Here is a 21,119-nt window from a genome sequence, read left to right on the forward strand (position 1 = left end):
CTCGCAATAACTTGCAGTAGGCAGTAGCCTACTACAGCATATATCTATGCCTATACTGTAGGTGGCAGTTGACGCAAGGTTAGTGTGTGAGGTCAGATGATGAGTGACAACGCAGGGGAAAAAAAAGAAAAAAAAACAGAGGGATGATGGACGCTACGACAGAGACGGTGCGCTGCCAAAACTTATGAAGGCTTTACTATGTATTCCCCATAGTAATGCAAGTTGAGAAAGGGTGTTTAGCATGGTACAAAAGATTGTTACAGAGAATAGGATGACGTTAGCAATGAAATATAATTAAAGCAGTTAGAATAGACTTTAAAACGTTGCATGCTTCCTACAAAACTAATAGGAATTGCACTTTTTTGTCCAAGCCCCTTTGATTTCCAGTCTAGACGACAGGAACATGGGGAGGACCACCAGAGGGGAGTGCTGAGAATGGGAAAGTGATGTAGTAAGTCACTGATAATGATTCTATATGTGATGGTGAAGTGTGACAAGATTAAAAAAATTGAAATCTGGGAAAAATTTATTTAAACTCATTTGTAAAGCTTAAATGATACTTTAAATGCAATTTTGCAAGTATAACTTCATATAAATATTGTTTCTTTCCAAGAAAACTCCACATGGCACCTTTCACGCAAATGCTGATGATTCTAGATTATCCATTGATTATACCCAATAATCACTTTGCTCAGTTTGTAAGAAAAAACATTGGACAGAGATGTTTCAAAATACTTTAAGAGCATGTAAACTCCTTAACAAAAACAACATTTATATGTATATGATCAAGAGCAAAGATACAATAACTAGCCTTGATGTAACCCTGAATGTTATTAACAATGTTCTAACCATATATATGTGTATGTTTATATGTACAGTATGTTATTATATTTCTTCATCTTTGGGTGAATGCAGTATCTGAGATTCATTAAAACTATACTCATATTATACTTTGTGGTGATTTTGTGAATTCATGGAGCGGAAAGATCCCGCCCTCACCCCCCCCACACACACACACACACTTGTATATTGTGAATTTTTCAGCAAGGAATCCATCAGTGCTACTGTATTGTTATAGGAAACACGCTGAATGTAAAACAAAATATTAATATTTAATGACACAATAGAAAAATATTTATGAACTGAACTTGAAGGACTACTTCACTGAAAATCCATCTTTTGAGCATTAAGAAGCTTTAAAGGCTTCCTGTGTTACTTTTGGTTGGTTTTCTGATAATTGTGTTACAGTTTCCTAGTGCAGAGTGGTTATTGTGTAAAGAGGCCTGTGCAGTTTCTCCTTTCTTCATTAAACAATGTCTGTATTCAGAGGGAACATAAGTAGTTTACCAGTTTACCAGAGGTCTGTTTAGTTTTCCACACTGAGTCATTTGAGGATGCGACAGGTGTTAATCATAGAGCTATGAGAGAGGAAGTGATTATTGTTGCAGTGCAGTGAGCCACCAAGAAAACACACAGTTTACACTACAGTATTTTGTAGTTTTTATGCAGTGGATTACATTTTTATGTTTTTTACTTCTTTTGTTCCTCATCTTTTTGTCCTTTCAAATGACATGGAGAACATTATCCTGAAGCTTACTCTCGGGGGAAACTTGCTAAACTATTACTCCTAAGTTGATTAAAAAGAAATAAATATAGTGCTACTATTTATTTAAATTAGCCAAAGGACACTGCATACTCTTGTTTAGCATATTTTCACTGACTTCAATATTCAAATTTGCTTCCTTGATGACGGATTGAATTTAATCCCTTCAGTCTTTCTCAATAGATCTCGAGCCTTATAGCAGAGCTTAGAGAGGAACGTCCAGTAGAGAAGTTCATGAACATGGTAACATTCTGACTGTGTTTGAGGTTTTGACAGGAAAACATGTGACAAAGGTTTAACCCTGTAGTGTGTCTGTTAGAACAAAACACAACCCCCACACCGTTGTGTCGTGCAGTCAGGCAGGACAACTGGACTGGACTCTGTCATGTCTATCTTTGTGATACTGGGACTGCTGGTCTGCATAGAGGCACAAGGTAGGATCAGAACACTGTCTAATAACATCTGATTAACAGATACAGCAATGATACGGCAGGCTTCTTTATGGACTGAGCACCACAAGGTTGCTTCAGATTTCATCTTATGATTACCGATACACACGTCAGGAGAGTAATTGAATTAGCTTTCCTTTGTTTGTATAACCAAACAAATTAACTAAATGGTCACATATCTAAGTAGAGGGACTGATTTCTAAGAATTTATGTAAAGTGATTTCATTCAAATAAATATTTCCTGATTCTTTGTGTAGAAAAAAAAAATCAGTTACCAGTTTAAGATTTAAAACATTTAAAGGTTAGGGATTGGGTTTAGTTTCCTCTCTATCCTGGGCCACCTGTGTCAAAAGTTAATATTATTAGTGGTCGTAGTTGTAGTCATTTGGAATAGAATGGTGAAGTATTTGTTTTATTACACGTATGTTCACAACATATATTTTTGATGATAATGATGATCCAATACAGTATGTCATACATGAAGTATATAAATGGAGTAACAGTCACTATTGACTGAATGACTTTATAATATGTGGTATTTTGATCGTATGGTGTGTCTACTGTTTTACAGAGCCCAGTGCTGTGACTCCTGTGTTTGTGCAGAAGAGAGAGGATGTGCTTCTGAATGTCACAATAGCTGATGATCCTAAAGAAGATATTGTTACCTGGAGATTCAATAAAACAGTTAATTTAGTACGATTTCTACCTGGGAACCTCGGAGCAAAAGTCTCTGATGATTACTCTGGAAGGATTGAGTTGCTTGAGAACTACTCTGTGAAACTGAAGAATCTAACAGAGGCAGACAGTGGAGTTTATACTGCAGTAGTGTCTGGGGATACAGATAAACAAATAACTGGATACAAGATTACAGTTCAAGGTGAGTTTATTAACAATCAGACACTGATGGAGAGTTTCTGCTGCCATGTTTCTAAAACCTCTCTACCTGCCTCCCCCTCAGATCCAGTGTCTCCAGTTAAACTGTCAGTGGACTCTGTGTCTAACAGACCAGACTGGTGTAACCTGACAGTGAGCTGCAGAGCACAGGACTCTCACATTAACAGCACCTTTAGATGTGACACCCACACCTGCAGTCAGGAGGGAGGAGAGAGACCACAGGTCACACCCTCTGCTGCTGATCTCCATGTCTACCTGTCCAATGGCTCCATCATCTGTAACCATAGCAACCAGGTCAGCTGGACCAAGGACATGAAAATAATTAAACATTTCTGCCCCCGACATGCTGGTAAGACTGAAAGACAAAACTATAAACAGCTGATAATAATGCACAATTTGGAGTTAGGACTTACATACAGAGCATACAAACATTTATTTTTAAAGAAAACTTGTATATGTCGAAATTAATAAGTTCGGAACACGACCAAACCACCTTGTCAGGCTGCAAGGGTGAAATACAAACTAAACTAGTTTTTTCAGAACCTGTACACCTCCAGCACGCTGAGGAAGGCAGGAAGGATTGTAGCCGATCCCTATCTCCCTGGACACTAACTGTTTGAACCCCTCCCCTCTGGCATGAGGGGATGGCCTCATGCCATCCCTAGTCACTACACTTTGCTCTAACCTTCATCCTTGTCTATACATCTGCCCATTGCACATACTATATATTTTGCACATTCTCCATTCAACCCATTCAGCCTCTTTTTTTCTTTTTTCTGTATTTATTGTTTATTTCATATTAATGTTCAGTTGTTTATGTATGCACCAACCACCAAGGCAAATTCCCTGTAAGTGTTACTTACTTGACAATAAACCTGTTTCTGATTCCAGAGAGTGACCCTGCTGGTCTCTCTGTGTGCCTGCTGAAGACAGCCGTGTTGTCCGTCGGTCTGATCATCATGGTGGCTGCTGTCATCACTGTTCACCTCATGGAGAAGCTCAAGAAGCGCAAATAAAAACTTGAAGGTACAGTGTGCAGCTTTTGGACCACTAATAGCACCAGCGATCAGTTTTTATGCTTGAGTCAATGTTTTCTTTGTATTGTGCATGCACGAGCCCTGCTACACATTCCTCCCACTGATGTCATGCTGTTCCACTGATTGACAGCAGGTGGCAGTCACACACCAGGAAATGAACCAACAAAGGAGAGGAGGTAGAAGTCTGCAAGCCAGAAAACATAGATTTTAATATGTGTACAAAATCTGGGAAAATATGAATCCTAACACATTTGTAAAGCTTCAACGGTTTTAACAATGCAATTTGGAGAATATAACATCATGTAAATATTGTTTCTTTCCAAGAAAACTTCTCACCTTTAATAAAAATGCTGATTATTCTTAATTATTCATTGATTATACCCAATAATCACTCTGCTTACTTTGTAAATATTCCATTGTCCGCATTCCAAAGGCTTGCTGTTGCTTCACTTTTTGACTTGTATACTCCTGCCAAAATGAGCAACCCAATGTAGGCATGGAGGTCTGTCACATCCACACGACTTCCCTCTGAATTTGTCATCTCAAGTATATCTTTTTCAACTGATGGTGTCATGAAAATATCTTGGACATGGCTGACAGCATATCTGGTGGGGCCTGGAATCATTTTTATCACATTAGCAGCACTAAGTCTACCCTGTCGTTCAAGTGGGGAGAGGGACCATAATAATTTTCCATTTTTGGAAGGTAACGTGTCTGCTGGTGGTTGAGAGACAACAGAAGGGTCAACCCCAAGAGTCTCATTTTCTTCAGAGGAGGATGCCTCATAATCAGGGTCCTCTTCAACATTATCCTCAGTCTTGGACACATTCTCCTCTATGTCACTTTCGGTGAAAGAGCTGTGACAAAACTTCACTGACAGAAAACAGAAAAGCCATTTTCAAATGAAAGTGAGTGTACAGAGAAAGCACATCGAGCACCAAGAGAAATGGTTTAGAAGGCCGCGGTGCCTGCGTATGAGTTTTTATATGTTTGCCCCTCCCCTGTGTATCATGTGATGCAAACCATCCCTGCGAGAACCATATTTTCCCTCCCTCAGAGTGCGGGAACAACATTTTCCCTCCCTCAGAGTACGGGAACAGTATTTTCCTTCCCTCACAGAGGATGGGTGCGTGGGTGCGTGTGTGGGGTGGGGGGAGGGGAGGGGAATTGAAGATTGTGAAATTGCAACAACCTGCATGTGAAAGTGACCTCAATATCAGCCAAAACAATCTCAGCAAATTTGTGTAAAATGTTCATATTTTCTGTTTTATACAGCTAAAACAGCCTGGAGTCAAATTGACCCCAAGGAACACCGATGCGTACAAAATGCATACAGGACATTGAAAATATATGATCATGTTAATTTTATGTTTACCCAGTTGTCCCCATTAAATTAGGAAAAGTCATTCAATATGAAGCAAAAAAATTATATCAAGCACTTTTTTAGAGATGTTAAACATTGAAAGGGGTCAAATTGACCCCAAGGATAACAGGAGGGTTAACAGTTTCTACTACATGCAGACTTATTCAAGCTATACTCATCCTATAGGTTTTGTATTTTTTGTGAATTAATGGAAAGATGATGGTCATTGACCTTTTCCCCCTCTGGTATATTGTGAGTTTTTCAACAAGGAATCCATCAGTGCTACTGTATTATTATAGGAAACACACTTTATATATTGAATGTAAAACAAAATATGACCTGACATGGCTCAATTAAAAACAATCATGAACTGAACTTGAAGGAATACTTAAAAAATCTGTCTTTTGAGCTTAAGAAGCTTGAAAGGTTTGAAGCTTGTTCCAGCATAATCTACACTGCTGTTGATCCATATGTTCAGAACAGCTACAGACTTTGCAGAGTTGTGGTTGGTATCCTATCGTTTACTGGCTTGACCTCTGGGAGTTGATTCTGAAAGCAGTTACGAGCTTGGAAAACAAAGTGACACGAAGCAGGGTTTAGTTCACAATGTTCTTAAGGTTTATTGAGACACACAAGAATATATACATTTTATAACAATCGCTCCATTCACTTAGATGAGTTTTTATTACAGTTATTTTAGCACTTTCGTAACAATGCATGCACGCACGCACACACACACACACATGAATATTAACCAAACATAACACTTAATCAGTAACTACACATTAACTAACCATTCATTCCTCATTCATTCCTCAGTAGCTACCTACATTTTTGTGTACCTTATTGTAAAGTGTTCACAATAAGTACACTCCAATAAGCCATCTTTCCATACCAGAGCAGGTCACATAAACTTAAACATCAAAATCTTGGACAATACTTAAATAAAAACTGTGAATTTATGCCGGTGTAGTAGAATGTAGAACACCATGCTGATTACTTCTTTAAGGACCTGGCAGGTTTATCCACCTGAGCATACAGACACTGGATCTGAGGGGGGAGAGGCATGTGGAGAGGTTTTAGAAACATGGCAGCAGAAACTCTCCATCAGTGTCTGATTGTTAATAAACTCACCTTGGACTGTGACCTTGTATCCAGTTATTTGTTTTTCTTTATCCCCAAACACTACTGCAGTATAAACTCCACAGTCTGCCTCTTGTAGATTCTTCAATTTCACAGAGTAGTTCTCAAGCAACTCAATCCTTCCAGAGTAATCATCAGAGACTTTTGGTCCTCTACTAGGTATAAATCGTACAAAATTAACTGTTTTATTGAATCTCCAGATAACATAATCTTCTTTAGGGTCATCAGCTGTGGTGACATTCAGAAGCACATCCTCTCCCTTCTGCACAAACACAGGAGTCACAGCACTGGGCTATGTAAACCAGTAGACACACCATACAATCAAAATCACACACAGTATATTGTTCTTTGGTCAATACTAAATGTTACTGGGTTACTACTATATTTCTTACATATTGGATCATAAGTTCAACATTATGAATTAACTTCAGTGTTAGCAAATGTCTCTAAGAATGCTTTGTATCAGATATGTCTCTTGACTCAGCTTGCCTCAGTATAGAAGACTTGGCTAAACTAAGCCCACTGAGAGTAAGATGTTACTCAAAGTCCTGATTTTGATTTTTTGCAACGTGAAAAAGTCTTACCCTTCTGCCTCTTTCCCAAAATTAGGGAACTTTTTGTTCACCTTGTCCTCTTTTTCTCTCCCCTCTTACCCACATTATTGTTCCCCAGCTTGTACAGAGGAAACAGACAGACTATTAGACAGTCAGTGGCTATAACCACAGAGTGAGGTTGTTACACTATGGGAGGAGTAAAGTTTGCACATACATCTTGAAAAGACAGACATGTTTTCAAGATTTGGTAATGCATCTCAAACCACCTCCAGAGATTTGTTTTTGAAAGTTCCAAATTTGAATATGTATTATAATGTAAAGCAGAAATTAAAAAAAATAACTACAACAGACTTAAAGAGTGCGTACCTCCACCAAAGACACACAATCCTATAGATGTGTTACTTAAATAACACAAAGTGTTTACAGTATATCTAAATCTGTGTCTGGATCCACATCTAAATCAGAATGCAGATACAATTGAAATACAGTAATAAAATTGTTGACTGGCTGATAACTGTTTGAGAGAATGATCATTCTGTCTCAGCATAGAGATTAGGGCCTTGTACAAGAATGAACACATTTTAGTTAAATGTATCACTGTATTGTACGATAATTTTGGGACCCATGGGTAAATAATGGGGTAATAACTGCCATAACTGTTTATCTGAATATATATCAATTAAAGTTTTAGTTTTACATGTTATTAGGATTACTTTTGAAATAATTGACAATTAGAATATTACAGATAATTCTACCTAGATTTGTATACATGTCTCAATACTAAATAATTCAAAAATTAGTTCCAATAAAACATTTCTTACCTAACTTCTATACTGCTGAAATAGTGCTACAGCAACTTTTACAACTTTGACTTTTAAAACCTACTAAGTCAATCAACCACAGGGAATATAAATAAAATAAAGTTCTTAACTTGTGCTTCACATGAATACAGCAGAGAAACGGCACAGAGAAGTACGACAAGCTCCATTTTGCAGAATGTGCAATATGAGGAAGTGGTATTTATGAACTGAGGAATGTTTCTGGCCAATCCACTGGGAAGTGTTTCAACAGGAACTGTTTCTAGCATGGTGTGTACTGTACTGCACGATGTGGCTTAGCCTTAGCTCCCATCAATCTAATCTACTCTACATCCTATACTCTAATACCTGCCTGTACAAGACATTAAACCAAATATGGCCTTTAATAACTCATAATCATCTTTATTAAAACATTTTTTAAAGAGAGTTGTCTAATTTGATCTCTCCATCTGCACTTTAAACACTATTAACATTCCAGAGCCTAATGTTAATTCAGAAAATGTTACAAATACATGCAATTTCCAACATATTCATATCCATCATACTCATCCTTGCTTCATCATTGTCGCACTTCACCATCACATATAGAATCATTATCAGTGACTTACTACATCACTTTCACATTCTCAGCACTCCCCTCTGGTGGTCCTCCCCATGTTCCTGTCGTCTAGACTGGAAATAAAACGGGCTTGGACAAAATGTTTGTTGTTAATTCAACAATGTTAGTAACTCTAAAAACACATGGACATGCAGGAAGGAGAGCTTCTTTGATATTTAAAGTAACATTTATAACCCATAATAACCTGATGGGCATTTATATTTATGTATGATCAGAAGACATGATGTCATTTGTATCAGCCAGTTTGCTAAAAGCCACGGAGCGAAAGAAACTGCAATTCCTATTAGTTTTGTAGGAAGGAAGCATCTGTTTTAAAGTCTATTCTTACTGCTTTAATTATATTTCATTGTGTAGAACACAACAGTGGTGATGACTACAAAATAATAGTAGTACCAGTTCAGGGCATTGAAGGGCGTAGCAGGGCACCGAGCCGGACCACGGCAGCAGCTGCAACCATGGTTCAGGTGCCACCCCAATCCAAGGAAAACTGCGAGGCGAGAATACATAAGGACTCCGGGGAATCAGCTCCTAAATAATAGCAAACTAAATAAGGAACAGAATAATTTGTGATATTTGTTTTTTTAAGCTCAATATGTGTCTGGTTGGCTGTGTTACATACTGCTTCCTGCAAGATTTTCAGTAATAAAATCTGACGTAGGAGTTCATCAGTGATAAATCATGTGACAAGATGATATCGTGCATATTCCCAATACATTTCCTCTTTGTAGGGGTTGGTGAGCTGAGCTCAGATGGTGTGAACCACTTGCCTGACAAAGTGTAATTTAGTTTGAGTCTTCTTTGCTGCAAATTAAGAGGACTTTCCATCTGTGACCATATGTTATTTCTGAAATTATTATGCAAGTGTGTCAACTTCAGTTTTTCTATTCTTTCCTGCATCTTTACGTACTTTTTCTCCCTTCAGTACCGACTTTCATTTTCTTGTTTCCTTACCCTTTCTGGCTATTTGTTTCCTTCACCTGTTCATTATATCTGCTTGGCAGCCACCACACTTCTTCTTTCTCCTTTTAATGGTGCATTGCCATATTTCTTGGTGCATTACCCCCACAAACAGTTGACCAGACCATTTGTATCATCTACCTGTGCATCATGAGCATCACAAGATACAAAAATATTGGGACCCGCTCACAACATTACTCTATAAGTAAGTAATTTGTAAGTAAGTAATTTATTTGATATAGCACCTTTCACAGACAGAGTCACAAAGTGCTTCACACAAAAGACATTTGATTAACATACATAAAAATACAAAACAAAAATATAAACAAGCAACAACAAATGCAGTTTGAATGAGGATTAAAAGAATAAAACCCAAAATCACAAACATTAGACAAAAGCCAGTTGAAACAAGTATGTTTTCAGATGCTTTCTAAAAGTGTCAACCGAGACTGTAGCACTACTAGGTCAAAAACTCAAGTGTACCTTTAAGCAGGGTTTTTTCCTACCATTGTAACGCTTAGGGGCGGCACCCAAGACGTTTTGGGCATCACCTAAGCCGAATGATTGTGTCAATGTGAGCATCAAAACTAATGTTGGGGACCAAGAAGCTGGTTAAACAGTGATTTGGCTCAGACTGAGCTGACTGCAGAGACACAAGGCAAGACAAAGGATCTTGGCCTACATGTGAATCCCAAAGCCAGTTTCACCAAACTCATACAGGCAGAGTCGCCAAGATGGAGATTCTACCTTCACCACATGCTAGGCAAGGCAGACTGGTGGTGAGACAAAGAACTGCTTCACACCTGTGACAAAGTTGCAGCTTTCCCATTGGCCGTCGGGCCTTTGAATGCACCACCCCGCCACTAGGAGGCGGGGGAAGGATAAAAGCTGTCCACGTTTGTGTTTCTTCGCTTTCACGGTAACCCCCGGTTGCTGACAGAAAGCACTAGTCCGGACTAGCTAGCCAGCATCACCTCGCTGGTCGAGTTGAGCTGGGACAATTTTATATCGGTCTGATATACAAAGGGGATCCGAGGAAATACTGGCCGGGTATTCCCTTTATCTGCAGCGGGTTTAATCAGCCTGGATTCAAGAAAAGGACGGCGTTCTGTTTCTTGCTTGTCGACCTGGATCACGTATCATCCACTGCTCTGGACGAAACGGATCGTTAAACTCTGGCAGGAGATTAACTGACAAACACAGTTCTGGGCAGATGTTAGAACTAGTGCGTTTTGGTTTGTTATTAATGAGCAAAGGGTTCGCTACCGCTTGTGCCATTAATGTGATCTGATTGTAATCATGTATTGGCCATATCTGGTTACTAATCTGTTGCTGTGAATGTATAACTGATCACTATACCGTTTGATTTTGTTGTGTTAAGTAGCTGGGTTAAAACCATAAGCGCTACCTGCTAAACCACTCCTTTCACGGAGTTAGTTACTGTCCGCGAGATAATCGCGGTGAATCAGCTGTTAGCCACTAGAGTGGTTATAGTGGCCGTTTCCCTCGGTAAATCAAAAGTCTCAGTCTGTCTTAACTACATTTGGGGTCCAGACCTGGGTGGCTGAGGGAGCTGGCCATCATCGATAACTAAGATCAGAGTGTTTCTTTTCTTTTCCTCTTTATTCTGTTCCTTTTACTAACACACACACGGACATATAAGCTAGCCATGTAGCTCCCGAGCTAACGCTGCTACTTTAACCACGTGGAGTCTGTATAGAGCTAATAGGTAACCTAGCATATGGTATAAACGTGCGCGTTGCCTAGCAACCCCCACCTCGGCTTCTTCAGCCCTCTCTGGGCACCCAGCACCACTACCACCCTCTTGAGGCTGAATAGTTATGTGCTGCTCACAGGAGTAGCCATTTTTGGAGTTGTTTTTGTATTAGAACTACATCTCGACACCGCCCCCTCCTCTTTCACTCACTCTCTCTCACACACACTCACACACACGCACACACACACACACACACACAGACACAGACGTGTCCACAAGACATGCTGCTTTTGTTTTTGCTTTGTTTGGTTGTGATATTGTAAAATGTATATACGTTTTATTTTTGAAGGATTATTGATTGGCTACTGATAATTGTGACGTTAATAAATTTGATTATACTTAATTAGCAGTTGCTGGTGATTATTTGTGTATTTGTTGTGATAATTGCTGGTCGAACGGGTAGCGCTCAAATTCACCCCTTCCTCTAATTCCTTTTAAAGGATTTTTACAGAAATGAGACTGTTCCACAGTTTGATTATTGGTCCCTGACTTGCAGGGTGGTGCCCCGTTTTGATTGTTTGTCGATTTAATAAAGTTATTAATAACCATATTCATAACTTTATTAATATTGATAAAACATATTTGATAATTTGGCAATGATCAAATCTGTACCCTACGTGAATCCTACACTAACTAAATGATTTTTCTCAGATCTAATGATTGTAGTTGATCCCCAGAGTTTTGTCTTCAAGCTTTTTAAGTTATTTATCTGCTCGAGCTTTTCCAACATTTTAGACACAGATATGGTAATAAAAACGGTCCAAATTGATGTGAAATTGTAATTTTTTAATTGAAAAACCTAAAAAAAATTTGAGGGGGCTAAAATCCCCGCCAAATACGTGCAAGTCATGTCAGAAAACTAGGGAAAACACTTTAAAGTTTTGTATTTTTTTATTAATTCTTATTTCCTCTCCCATTTTCCTTTTCATCCTCTTCCACTTATTTTCACACCCCTATGTAATGTGCCATCTCCACCCATCTCATGTACTTCCCCCAGGTGGAGGCCAGATTCTCTGGGGTTATGAGTTTCCACCTGTAGTCTCCCTTTCCCCATCAGGGAAAATACGTAGTGGACTTTGCCTTCTTCGACAAAGTGGTCAAGACCAAGCCCATGCTAGATAGGTCTGGTAGCTGTTTCCAGTAACCTAGGCTCAGCTATAAAACCTCACAGACTTTGATGCATGAGTGGAAAAAAGGGCGTAATGGTTTGAAATGTTAAAGTGGCATGTAGTCTATCATCTCCCTGAGGTTTATGATTGATTGATTGATTTATTAGACAGTAACAGAAATAAATGCATAACAAAAATGCCAACACAGTGACATTGTACATTTATCAGAACTGTCGAGGATAACACAAGAAAGTTACAAACTTATTTCCATTGTGGTCCTCATATTGAGGTACATTGAGGTATCTTCTTTAGTTTGGCCATCCAGCCCCCAGCATGGGTACCAGAGCAACGGGGTGCTGTGTCTGAGGGGTCGAATCCAGAGAAGATCCGTCTGGAGCAGAGCTACAGGGAGAGAGGGGAGGAACGTGGCCGCGTCAGAGACACTCCTCTCAGCGTTCGCATCAGCAATGTGTGAACAGATGAAATGGTTGAGAAGGGAGCGTGTCCTAGAGAGCAACACGCAGGAGACAGCCAAGTGCAATGTCAATAGCAAATGAATCAAACATCATCAAAACCACTCTGGAGACTGTCTTCTTAGACTGTTTTAACTTTTGAAAGATATCTATGCCCAGATGATGCAGAAAGGAAATATGGAAGACTATGGACAATAGTCCAGCAGCATGGTTGCCCAATGGTTAGCACTGTGGCCTCACAGCAAAAAGGTTCTGGGTTCGAATCCAGGTCGTTCCGGGCCTTTCTGTGTGGAGTTTGCATGTTCTCCCCATGTTTGCGTGGGTTTCCTCCGGGTGCTCTGGTTTCCCCCACCATCAAAAACATGTACTAGGTTCTCCAGTCAGTGCCCTTGATCGAGGCATTGGCTCAGATCTGGAGTTGGTCCCCGGGTGCTGTGATTGGCTGCCCACTGCTCCCTTGAGGGATGGGTTAAATGCAGAGAATGAATTAAAATCCTGGATGACCTATAATTTTCTGATGTTAAACCCTAACAAAACTGAAGTTATTGTGCTGGGCCCTAAACACCTCCGAACTTCATTATCTAGAGATATAGCTACTCTGGATGGTGTTGCCCTGGCCTCCAGCACCACTGTTAGAAATTTAGGAGTTATCTTTGATCAGGATATATCCTTTAATGCCAATCTAAAACAAACCTCAAGAACAGCCTTTTTTCATCTTCGTAACATTGCCAGCCAAAATTAGGAATATCCTGTCTCAAAACGACGCTGAAAAAATCCATGCATTTGTTACTTCCAGGCTGGACTATTGTAATTCCCTACTGTCAGGTTGCTCAAATAAGTCTCTTAAGACTCTCCGCTGCTCTGCCAGAATGCTGCAGCGCGTGTTCTCACAAGAACTAAGAAAAGAGATCATATTTCTCCTGTATTAGCTTCTCTGCATTGGCTTCCTGTTGAATCCAGGATTGAGTTTAAAGTCCTTCTCTTGACCTACAAAGCTCTAAATGGTCTAGCACCATCATATCTAGAAGAGCTCCTAATACCCTATTGTCCCACTAGAACACTGCGCTCCCAGAATGCAGAGTTACTGGTGGTACCTAGAGTCTCTAAAAGTAGAATGGGAGCTAGAGCCTTCAGTTATCAGGCTCCTCTCCTATGGAACCAGCTCCCGATCTGGGTTCGGGGGGCAGAAACTGTCACCTCATTCAAGAATGAACTTAAAACTCTCCTATTTGATAAAGCTTATAGTTAGGGAGTGAGGAGTTGCAGTGTTCACCTAACTGGCCCAACTGCTTCTCTTCATAATTGTTAGATTAATAATACATAACAAAGTAGAGGGAGGCAGGCCAGCCAAGCCAGATCCGGCAGGGGGAGAGTTCTAAGCCCGAAAAAGCTACCTCTCCTTATGACCTGTCTCTCTTAGTTACCTGTTATACTTACGCTGCTATAGTCCTAGACTGCCGGGGACTTCCTTCCTTTGACACACTGAGCTGCTCTCTCCTCTCCCTTTCTATTACTGTTTCTATTACTGTTACTATTACTATTACTATTTGTGTGCAGCCCGTCCCAGAAATGCTTGTTACTAATCCTAGCTTCTGGGGAGTTTACTCCCCGGAGTCCTTATGCTTTTTTCCCCCAGCGTATTTCCTTGGAAAACGCGTTGGCACCAAGACCCTGGTTGCAGCTGTCGGGCGGTCCTGCTGCACTCCCTGCTGAGCTCAGCGATGCCCTGCAATGTCATGCGCGCGTCCTGCTGAACCCTGCAGCTTTCCGCTACATCCAGTCACTGTTCCATTATTAATGCTGATTACTATCGCCACCGCTCAACCGCCTGCCCACACCGCCACCAACGCCGGCGCGAACTACCCAAAGAGCCTGGGTCTGTCCGAGGTTTCTTCCCAAGAGGGAGTTTTTCCTCGCCACTGTCGCACTGCTTGCTCTTGAGGGAATTACTGGAATTGTTGGAATTGTTGGGGCTTTGTAAATTATAGAGTGTGGTCTAGACCTACTCTATCTGTAAAGTGTCTCGAGATAACTTATGTTATGATTTGATACTATAAATAAAATTGAATTGAATTGAATTGAATTGAATTTCGCTATGTATATGTGACAATAAAGTACCTTTACCTTTTTTATAGTCAACTTCAAGTTTGTCATTGTCAGAGCTGGAAAAATATTGTACTCAAGTAAAAGTACCAATACTTTGATGAAATATTACTCAAGTACAAGTGAAATTACCTAACTGTAAAATGACTCAAGTAAAACTAATAAGTAGTTCATTTAAAATGTACTTTAAAGGTCCCATGACATGGTGCTCCTATGGATGCTTTATTTAGACCTTAGTGGTCCCCTAATACTGTATCTGAAGTCTCTTTCCCGAAATTCAGCCTTGGTGCAGAATTACAGCCACTAGAGTCAGTCCCACAATGAGCTTTCCTTATGAGCTCATAAGGAGCAAGATTCCAGATCGGCCCATCTGAGCTTTCATTTTCTCAAAGGTAGAGCAGGATACCCAGGGCTCGGTTTACACCTATCACCATTTCTAGCCACTGGGGGACCATAGGCAGGCTGGGGGAATGCATATTAATGTTAAAAAACCTCATAAAGTGAAATTTTCATGCCATGGGACCTTTAAGTAAAAGTTACTTAGATTAAAAAAAACTGTAAAACGGGGTGGGGGATCTCTCCCATGCAGCGAAAATAGGACTGAAACAGTCTCTGAACCGTCGTCGCTCAACTGATCCACCTCCATCTCAATCTCTTACAGAAAGACTTGGTGCCTGGTAGGCAGCCTAGATCAGGGCCGGAGTGGGACTCATTTTCAGCCCTGGAGTTTCATGCCTTAGACCGGCCCACTTTACTTCATGAAAAATGTAATCAAAACCTTAATACATAAGTCTGCAATAGCACCCTGTTCTCTACAGCCATGTGATTCAGTGGATTTTGTAAAATATCACTATTTCCAAGTGTTGCTTCACAATGTAGATTTGTTAGAAAAGTTAACATCTTAAGAACAACCCAGTGTTGTTCAACAATATCAGAATCTATTTTCTGTGCAAATAAGTAATCACAGATATCCAAAACATGAAATTAAATAAAGAACAAGATACATTGTATTGCACTTTCTAATGACACCATAATCTATTTTTTCCTTTGAATAATATTTCATATAACTATCTCTTCCCTTTTAGTAGTGGGCTTTGTATATTTACTATCATAATTTCGAGGATAAAGGCATAATGAGTCACAAGTAATATTTGGGCATAAAAAGTGATTATATTGTTACTAATCTGATCATGTTTGCTTGTTCACACACTGTGATACAACATCTTACAGTAGATGTGCCATCCACACTGACAGCAGCTATCCCTAATGCACACTACTGGCTCTGCTTCTGACACTAAATCACATTTTATAAATTGTCATAATTCTCAGCACAAATCTCTCCTTTTTACAAAGCTTTCTGATCAAGTCAAGTCAGTTTCATAATGGTAGTGCCATATCATCTGGCATCATTAATTATCCCAGGGCATTTTTCAAATAGAGCAGGTCTACACCACACTCTTATTAATTCTTATACTATTCAGTCAATGAGCGACCCTACCTGCCCAAACTGGAGTTCTGGGCTCATATAGCTGGTGCTTGGTAACGTTACTGGCTCTTCATTGTCACTGTTAGCAGCAAACTGGACTAGCAGCTGCTGCTGCGGAGCTACAAGAAAAAGTTTGATTCATAAACATAAACGCTGGTTTGCAGGCAACGTTGTATTGTTTTGCAAAGACCACTAGCATCCTGCACTTCTCCTAACTAACTTAGCTTACCCGTCTCATCGTCTTCATTTGGTGTTTCGCCAAAAAAAAAAAAAGTTAATCTGGCCACATCACTTTCTAGAGCTTTCCTTTTTAAATTGTTGCCTTTTCAGTGCCGTTTTGTGCTTTCTATTACCCGTTTAAAACAGCTTGTTTTTGCTCGCTGTGGCATCCTCCAACAAGCCCCAATGACTGAAGTGTACATAGGACGCGCCATAGGACGTTTTTTTTTGGCAAGGTGTCACCGTCCGGGGTCATCATTAACCAGGCTGCACCCTGCGAGTGGGCTGCAGGAATGTAGAGAACGGATGGGATTTGTAATGTAGCGAAATACAATACTTCACTCAAAACGTAATCAAGTGTATTTTAAATTAGCGATTTTAAAAACTACTCAATACAGTAACGCGAGTAAATGTATTTCGTTACTTTCCACCTCTGGTCATTGTTATACATTTGCTGGGATGACTCATGTTTTACACTGGTTTGAAAGCATAACACACTGCCTAATTGCAGCTACGTTTTACATTTGAGTGATGCAAGTGCACATGCACCTCACATATTAGGGCTGGGTATCGGTACTCAATCCCTTTAAGGCAGGGGTGTCAAACTCAACTTCACTCGGGGCCACGCTGGAAAATAAGAATCACATCAAGGGCCAGACATGTTTACTTTATTGATATGCTTTTATTTAATCGAAAAAGTCAAATATCTTTGACTGTATTATTGCATGTGTCATAGTCTTCTCACTTAAAATTTGGTCCTAAGGAAGTCAGGAAAAAGTTCCTCAGCCAAAAAGCACCCAAAAACGTCAGAAAAAGTTACAAATCGTCAAAAAGAAAAGATAACAAACGTCAGAAAAAGCGATATGCGGGATGCTTCCATTCAGATGATGTGGAAAAAAGGTATCAAGGGAAGTCTATTGGTATCTGTATCACTTTAAGGGAAGTTGTATTGTAATTGTTTGTATTGATATCCAGTCCTATCAAATATACTGTATACCATTTTCTAACTAAAATAACACATCAGGTTATTTATTTGCAAATAAATAAACATAAAAAAGATACAAAACTGAAGTAAACAAGCAGAGAAGACAATGGAAACCCCAGTTGTCTATTTTGGGTCCTCCCCAGCTTACTAAATGTTGAATCACAAAGAGAAAAACTTGTCGGAGTCAATATAAGTGGGGTTTTCCAATTTCAAGGGTTAACAGGGGACCGTAAGGTTAGTGTGATAAGGGGACAGGAAACACTCACAGACAGGGTAAAACCTTCTATACTTAAGTTATAATATATATGTAGCCTGCTGAACTTAGACCCACACAGGACACAATAACTTCTTCAGGGTTTGTTTATTTCTATAATATTGGCAGTACTTTCAATTCGACTAAAGGCCAAAACCTAAAAATAATGAAAACAAAATGATCCAAAACATACGTCAGTGGGCTTAGGACACTGACACAGAAAACAAAAATAAAACAATATAAATATACCTTCACAATAAACTCCAGTTGATTCTTAAATGTACACTTATATTTCACAGAATACAGAAAAACGGGCTTCACCAGGGAGCACACAACTCCACACACTTGTCACTCTGATGTCTAAATACAATAAAAGAAACACAAACAGTTGTTGTACTTTACCAATAACCATATAAAATAGCATAGGTGAGGCTTTATGCATGCTAACAATACCTTGCTAACACATGGAAACACTGGCGTCGGCCGCTACACATGAAATGCATCGACATCCATCCAAAGTCAATCTCATCTATAACATATCATCCAGTTAAAAGATGAACACAGATATCATTTTAACCTTTTGTACATACATGTTTTTAAACAGTTATGCAATATTTATGTTGAGTTTAACTCGGGTGGCTTTTATTACTATAAAAAACACCAATAAGTAATGCTATGCCAGTTCTTCAGTTCTAGGACTTACAAAACTCCTACACCACTCTGTTGCAACACCCTGATACTGATATTTTTACATTCCCTGTTCCTTAGGAAGATTAACTTAAGATATATTTTAATAACTCTAAAAGCCCTTACACAATGAATATAATTGAACATGAAGCAGTTAGAATAGACTTTAAAACGTTGCTTGCTTCCTTCAAAACTAATAGGAATTGCAGTTTCTTTCTCTCCGTGGCTTTAAGCAAACTGACTGATACAAATGACATGTCTTCTGATCATACTTACATATAAATGCCCATCAGGTTATCGTGGGTTGCAAATGTTACTGTAAACATCAAAAAAGCTCTCCTTCCTGTGTAAAGTAAGAGCCTTCATGTGTTTTTAGAGATACTAACATTGTCGAATTAACAACAAACATTTTGTCCAAGCCCCTTTTATTTCCAGTCTAGACGACAGGAACATGGGGAGGACCACCAGAGGGGAGTGCTGAGAATGGGAAAGTGATGTAGTAAGTCACTGATAATGATTCTATATGTGATGGTGAAGTGTGACAATGATGAAGCAAGGATGAGTATGATGGATATGAATATGTTGGAAATTGGTATTTGTAACATTTTTGAATTAACATTAATCCCTGGAATATTAATAGTGTTTAAAGTGCAGAAGGAGATATTGAATTAGACAATTCTTTCCAAAAAATGTGGTTTAATAAAGATGATTATGAGTTGTTAAAGGCCATATTTGGTTTCATATCTTGTACAGGCAGGTAGTAGAGTAGAGGCTGTAGATTAGGTGTATCTTAGATTGATGGGAGCCATGACACAAGCCACACCCTACTGTACACACCATGCTCTATATATACTGGCTTTATTGGAGTTGCTCAAATAATAGTTGGAATTGATGAAATGGGACTATTTTTTTTGTAGAAACAGTTCCAGTTGAAACTCTTCACAGTGGATTGCCCAGAGACATTTCTGAGAATATACATTACCACTTCCTCATATGGTACATTTAGCAAAATGGAGCTTGTCATACTTCTCTGTGCAGTTTCTCTGCTGCATTCATGTGAAGCACAATGCAAGAAATGTATTTTATTCATATTCCTGTTGATTGACTTTCTGTTTTTAAAGTCCATTTTTTAACTGTAGCACTTTTTCAGCAATAGAAGTTGGAGCTCATTGTTGAATAATATAACATTCATTCCCCATCCAACCCCTGACAGTGGAAGGAATGGGGTAGCATTCAGTCATACAATGCCCAAATAACCATATATTGTGTGATTTTGATTGTATGGTGTGTCTACTGTTTTACAGAGCCCAGAGACTCCTGTGTTTGTTAAGAAGGGAGAGGATGTGCTTCTGAATGTCACAATAGCTGATGATCCTAAAGAAGATTCTGTTATCTGGAGATTCAGTAAAACAGTTAATTTAGTAAGATTTATACCTAGTAGAGGACCAAAAGTCTCTGATGATTACTCTGGAAGGATTGAGGTGCTTGAGAATTACTCTGTGAAATTGAAGAATCTGTTTGGGGCAAGATGAGTTCGTAAACATTTCAGACACTTTTAAAAAAAAATTTAAACGGTTTCAAAACAGTATCCTGAGAAATACTCTGTGAAATTGAGGAATCTACAAGAGGCAGACAGTGGAGTTTATACTGCAGTAGTGTCTGGAGCAAGATGAGTTTGTAAACATTTCACTTTAAAAAAAAAAATGTAAACGGTTTCAAAACAGTATCCTGACTAAACTTTGACATAAACCAGACTGTAATCCACTCAGCATCCTCTGATCTCAACTATTAGTCAAAATAATTCATACATTTTAAAAAGTGACAAAAGCATAGAAAAAAGGAAAAAGCAACAAAAAAAGTTAATTTTCAATTTGACCCGGAACGACAACAGGTTCATGGTCGACGGGAAGACAACACAAGGGTTGAAGGAACATTAAATGACGATAATATAAAAAATAAAAAAATAAAATGAGTTACTGTGTTTGACATAGAATGGGCCATCTGCCTCTATATGTGTATTATTAAGCACAGTTTGTGAGTGTTTGAATTAGCACAACTACAACTACTGTGCATGTATTTTGAAATGTAGGAATTAAACTACAAAGTACACAAAGATATCTTAACTGATATGTTACGTCCAGTCCTGTAGCCCTGCAGAGTCACAGTGTGGATCTGTTGTGTGAGTTTTGTGTAATGTTGTGTTCCAGGTCCAGAGAGTGTCTCTGCTGGTGTCTCTGTGTGCCTGCTGAAGACAGCCGTGTTGTCCATCGGTCTGATCAACATACTTTGTAAGTATAACTTCATGAAAATATTGTTTCTTTCCAAAAAAACTCCACAGGGCACCTTTTATGCAAATAATGATGATTCTAGATTATCCATTGATTATACCCAATAATCACTGTGCTCACTTTGTAAAAAAAATATTGTACAGAGATGTTCCAAAATATTTTACGAGCATGTAATCTCCTTAACAAAAAACATTTATATGTATATGAAGAACAAATTTACAAGAAATAGCCTTGATGTAACCCTGAATGTTATTAAAATTTTTTTTACCATATATATGTGTATGTTTATATGTACAGTATGT

The 21,119-nt window shown here is 39.0% G+C and overlaps 1 protein-coding gene across 7 annotated transcripts; it reads left to right on the forward strand.

The window, feature by feature from the left end:
* Positions 1-1,940: 1,940 nt before the first annotated feature.
* Positions 1,941-20,806, forward strand: LOC120568569. 7 transcript variants are annotated; one of them, XR_005640735.1, is made up of 5 exons: positions 1,941-2,037; positions 2,624-2,929; positions 3,011-3,240; positions 3,838-3,972; positions 4,114-4,342. XR_005640735.1 is itself a non-coding variant. In XM_039816164.1 (5 exons), exons 1-4 carry the CDS (start codon positions 1,989-1,991, stop codon positions 3,960-3,962), a joined length of 765 nt encoding a protein of 254 aa, XP_039672098.1. In that variant the 5' UTR covers positions 1,941-1,988; the 3' UTR covers positions 3,963-3,972; positions 4,114-4,342. The 7 variants fall into 7 exon arrangements, 5 of the variants coding, with proteins under 5 accessions (XP_039672098.1, XP_039672096.1, XP_039672099.1 ...); XR_005640734.1 differs by having other exon boundaries at positions 4,117-4,342; XM_039816164.1 differs by having other exon boundaries at positions 3,011-3,295.
* The last annotated feature ends 313 nt before the right edge of the window (positions 20,807-21,119 follow it).

Source organism: Perca fluviatilis, chromosome 11, assembly GCF_010015445.1.
Source record: "Perca fluviatilis chromosome 11, GENO_Pfluv_1.0, whole genome shotgun sequence".
Lineage (NCBI taxonomy): Eukaryota > Metazoa > Chordata > Actinopteri > Perciformes > Percidae > Perca > Perca fluviatilis.

Coding starts and splice junctions, on each gene's coding strand:
- LOC120568569 (XM_039816161.1), top strand. CDS start 1,989: ATGTCTATCTTTGTGATACTGGGACTGCTGGTCTGCATAGAGGCACAA. Junction 2,038..2,623: donor GGTCTGCATAGAGGCACAAG/GTAGGATCAGAA, acceptor ACTGTTTTACAG/AGCCCAGTGCTGTGACTCCT. Junction 3,296..3,837: donor TTTCTGCCCCCGACATGCTG/GTAAGACTGAAA, acceptor TTCTGATTCCAG/AGAGTGACCCTGCTGGTCTC.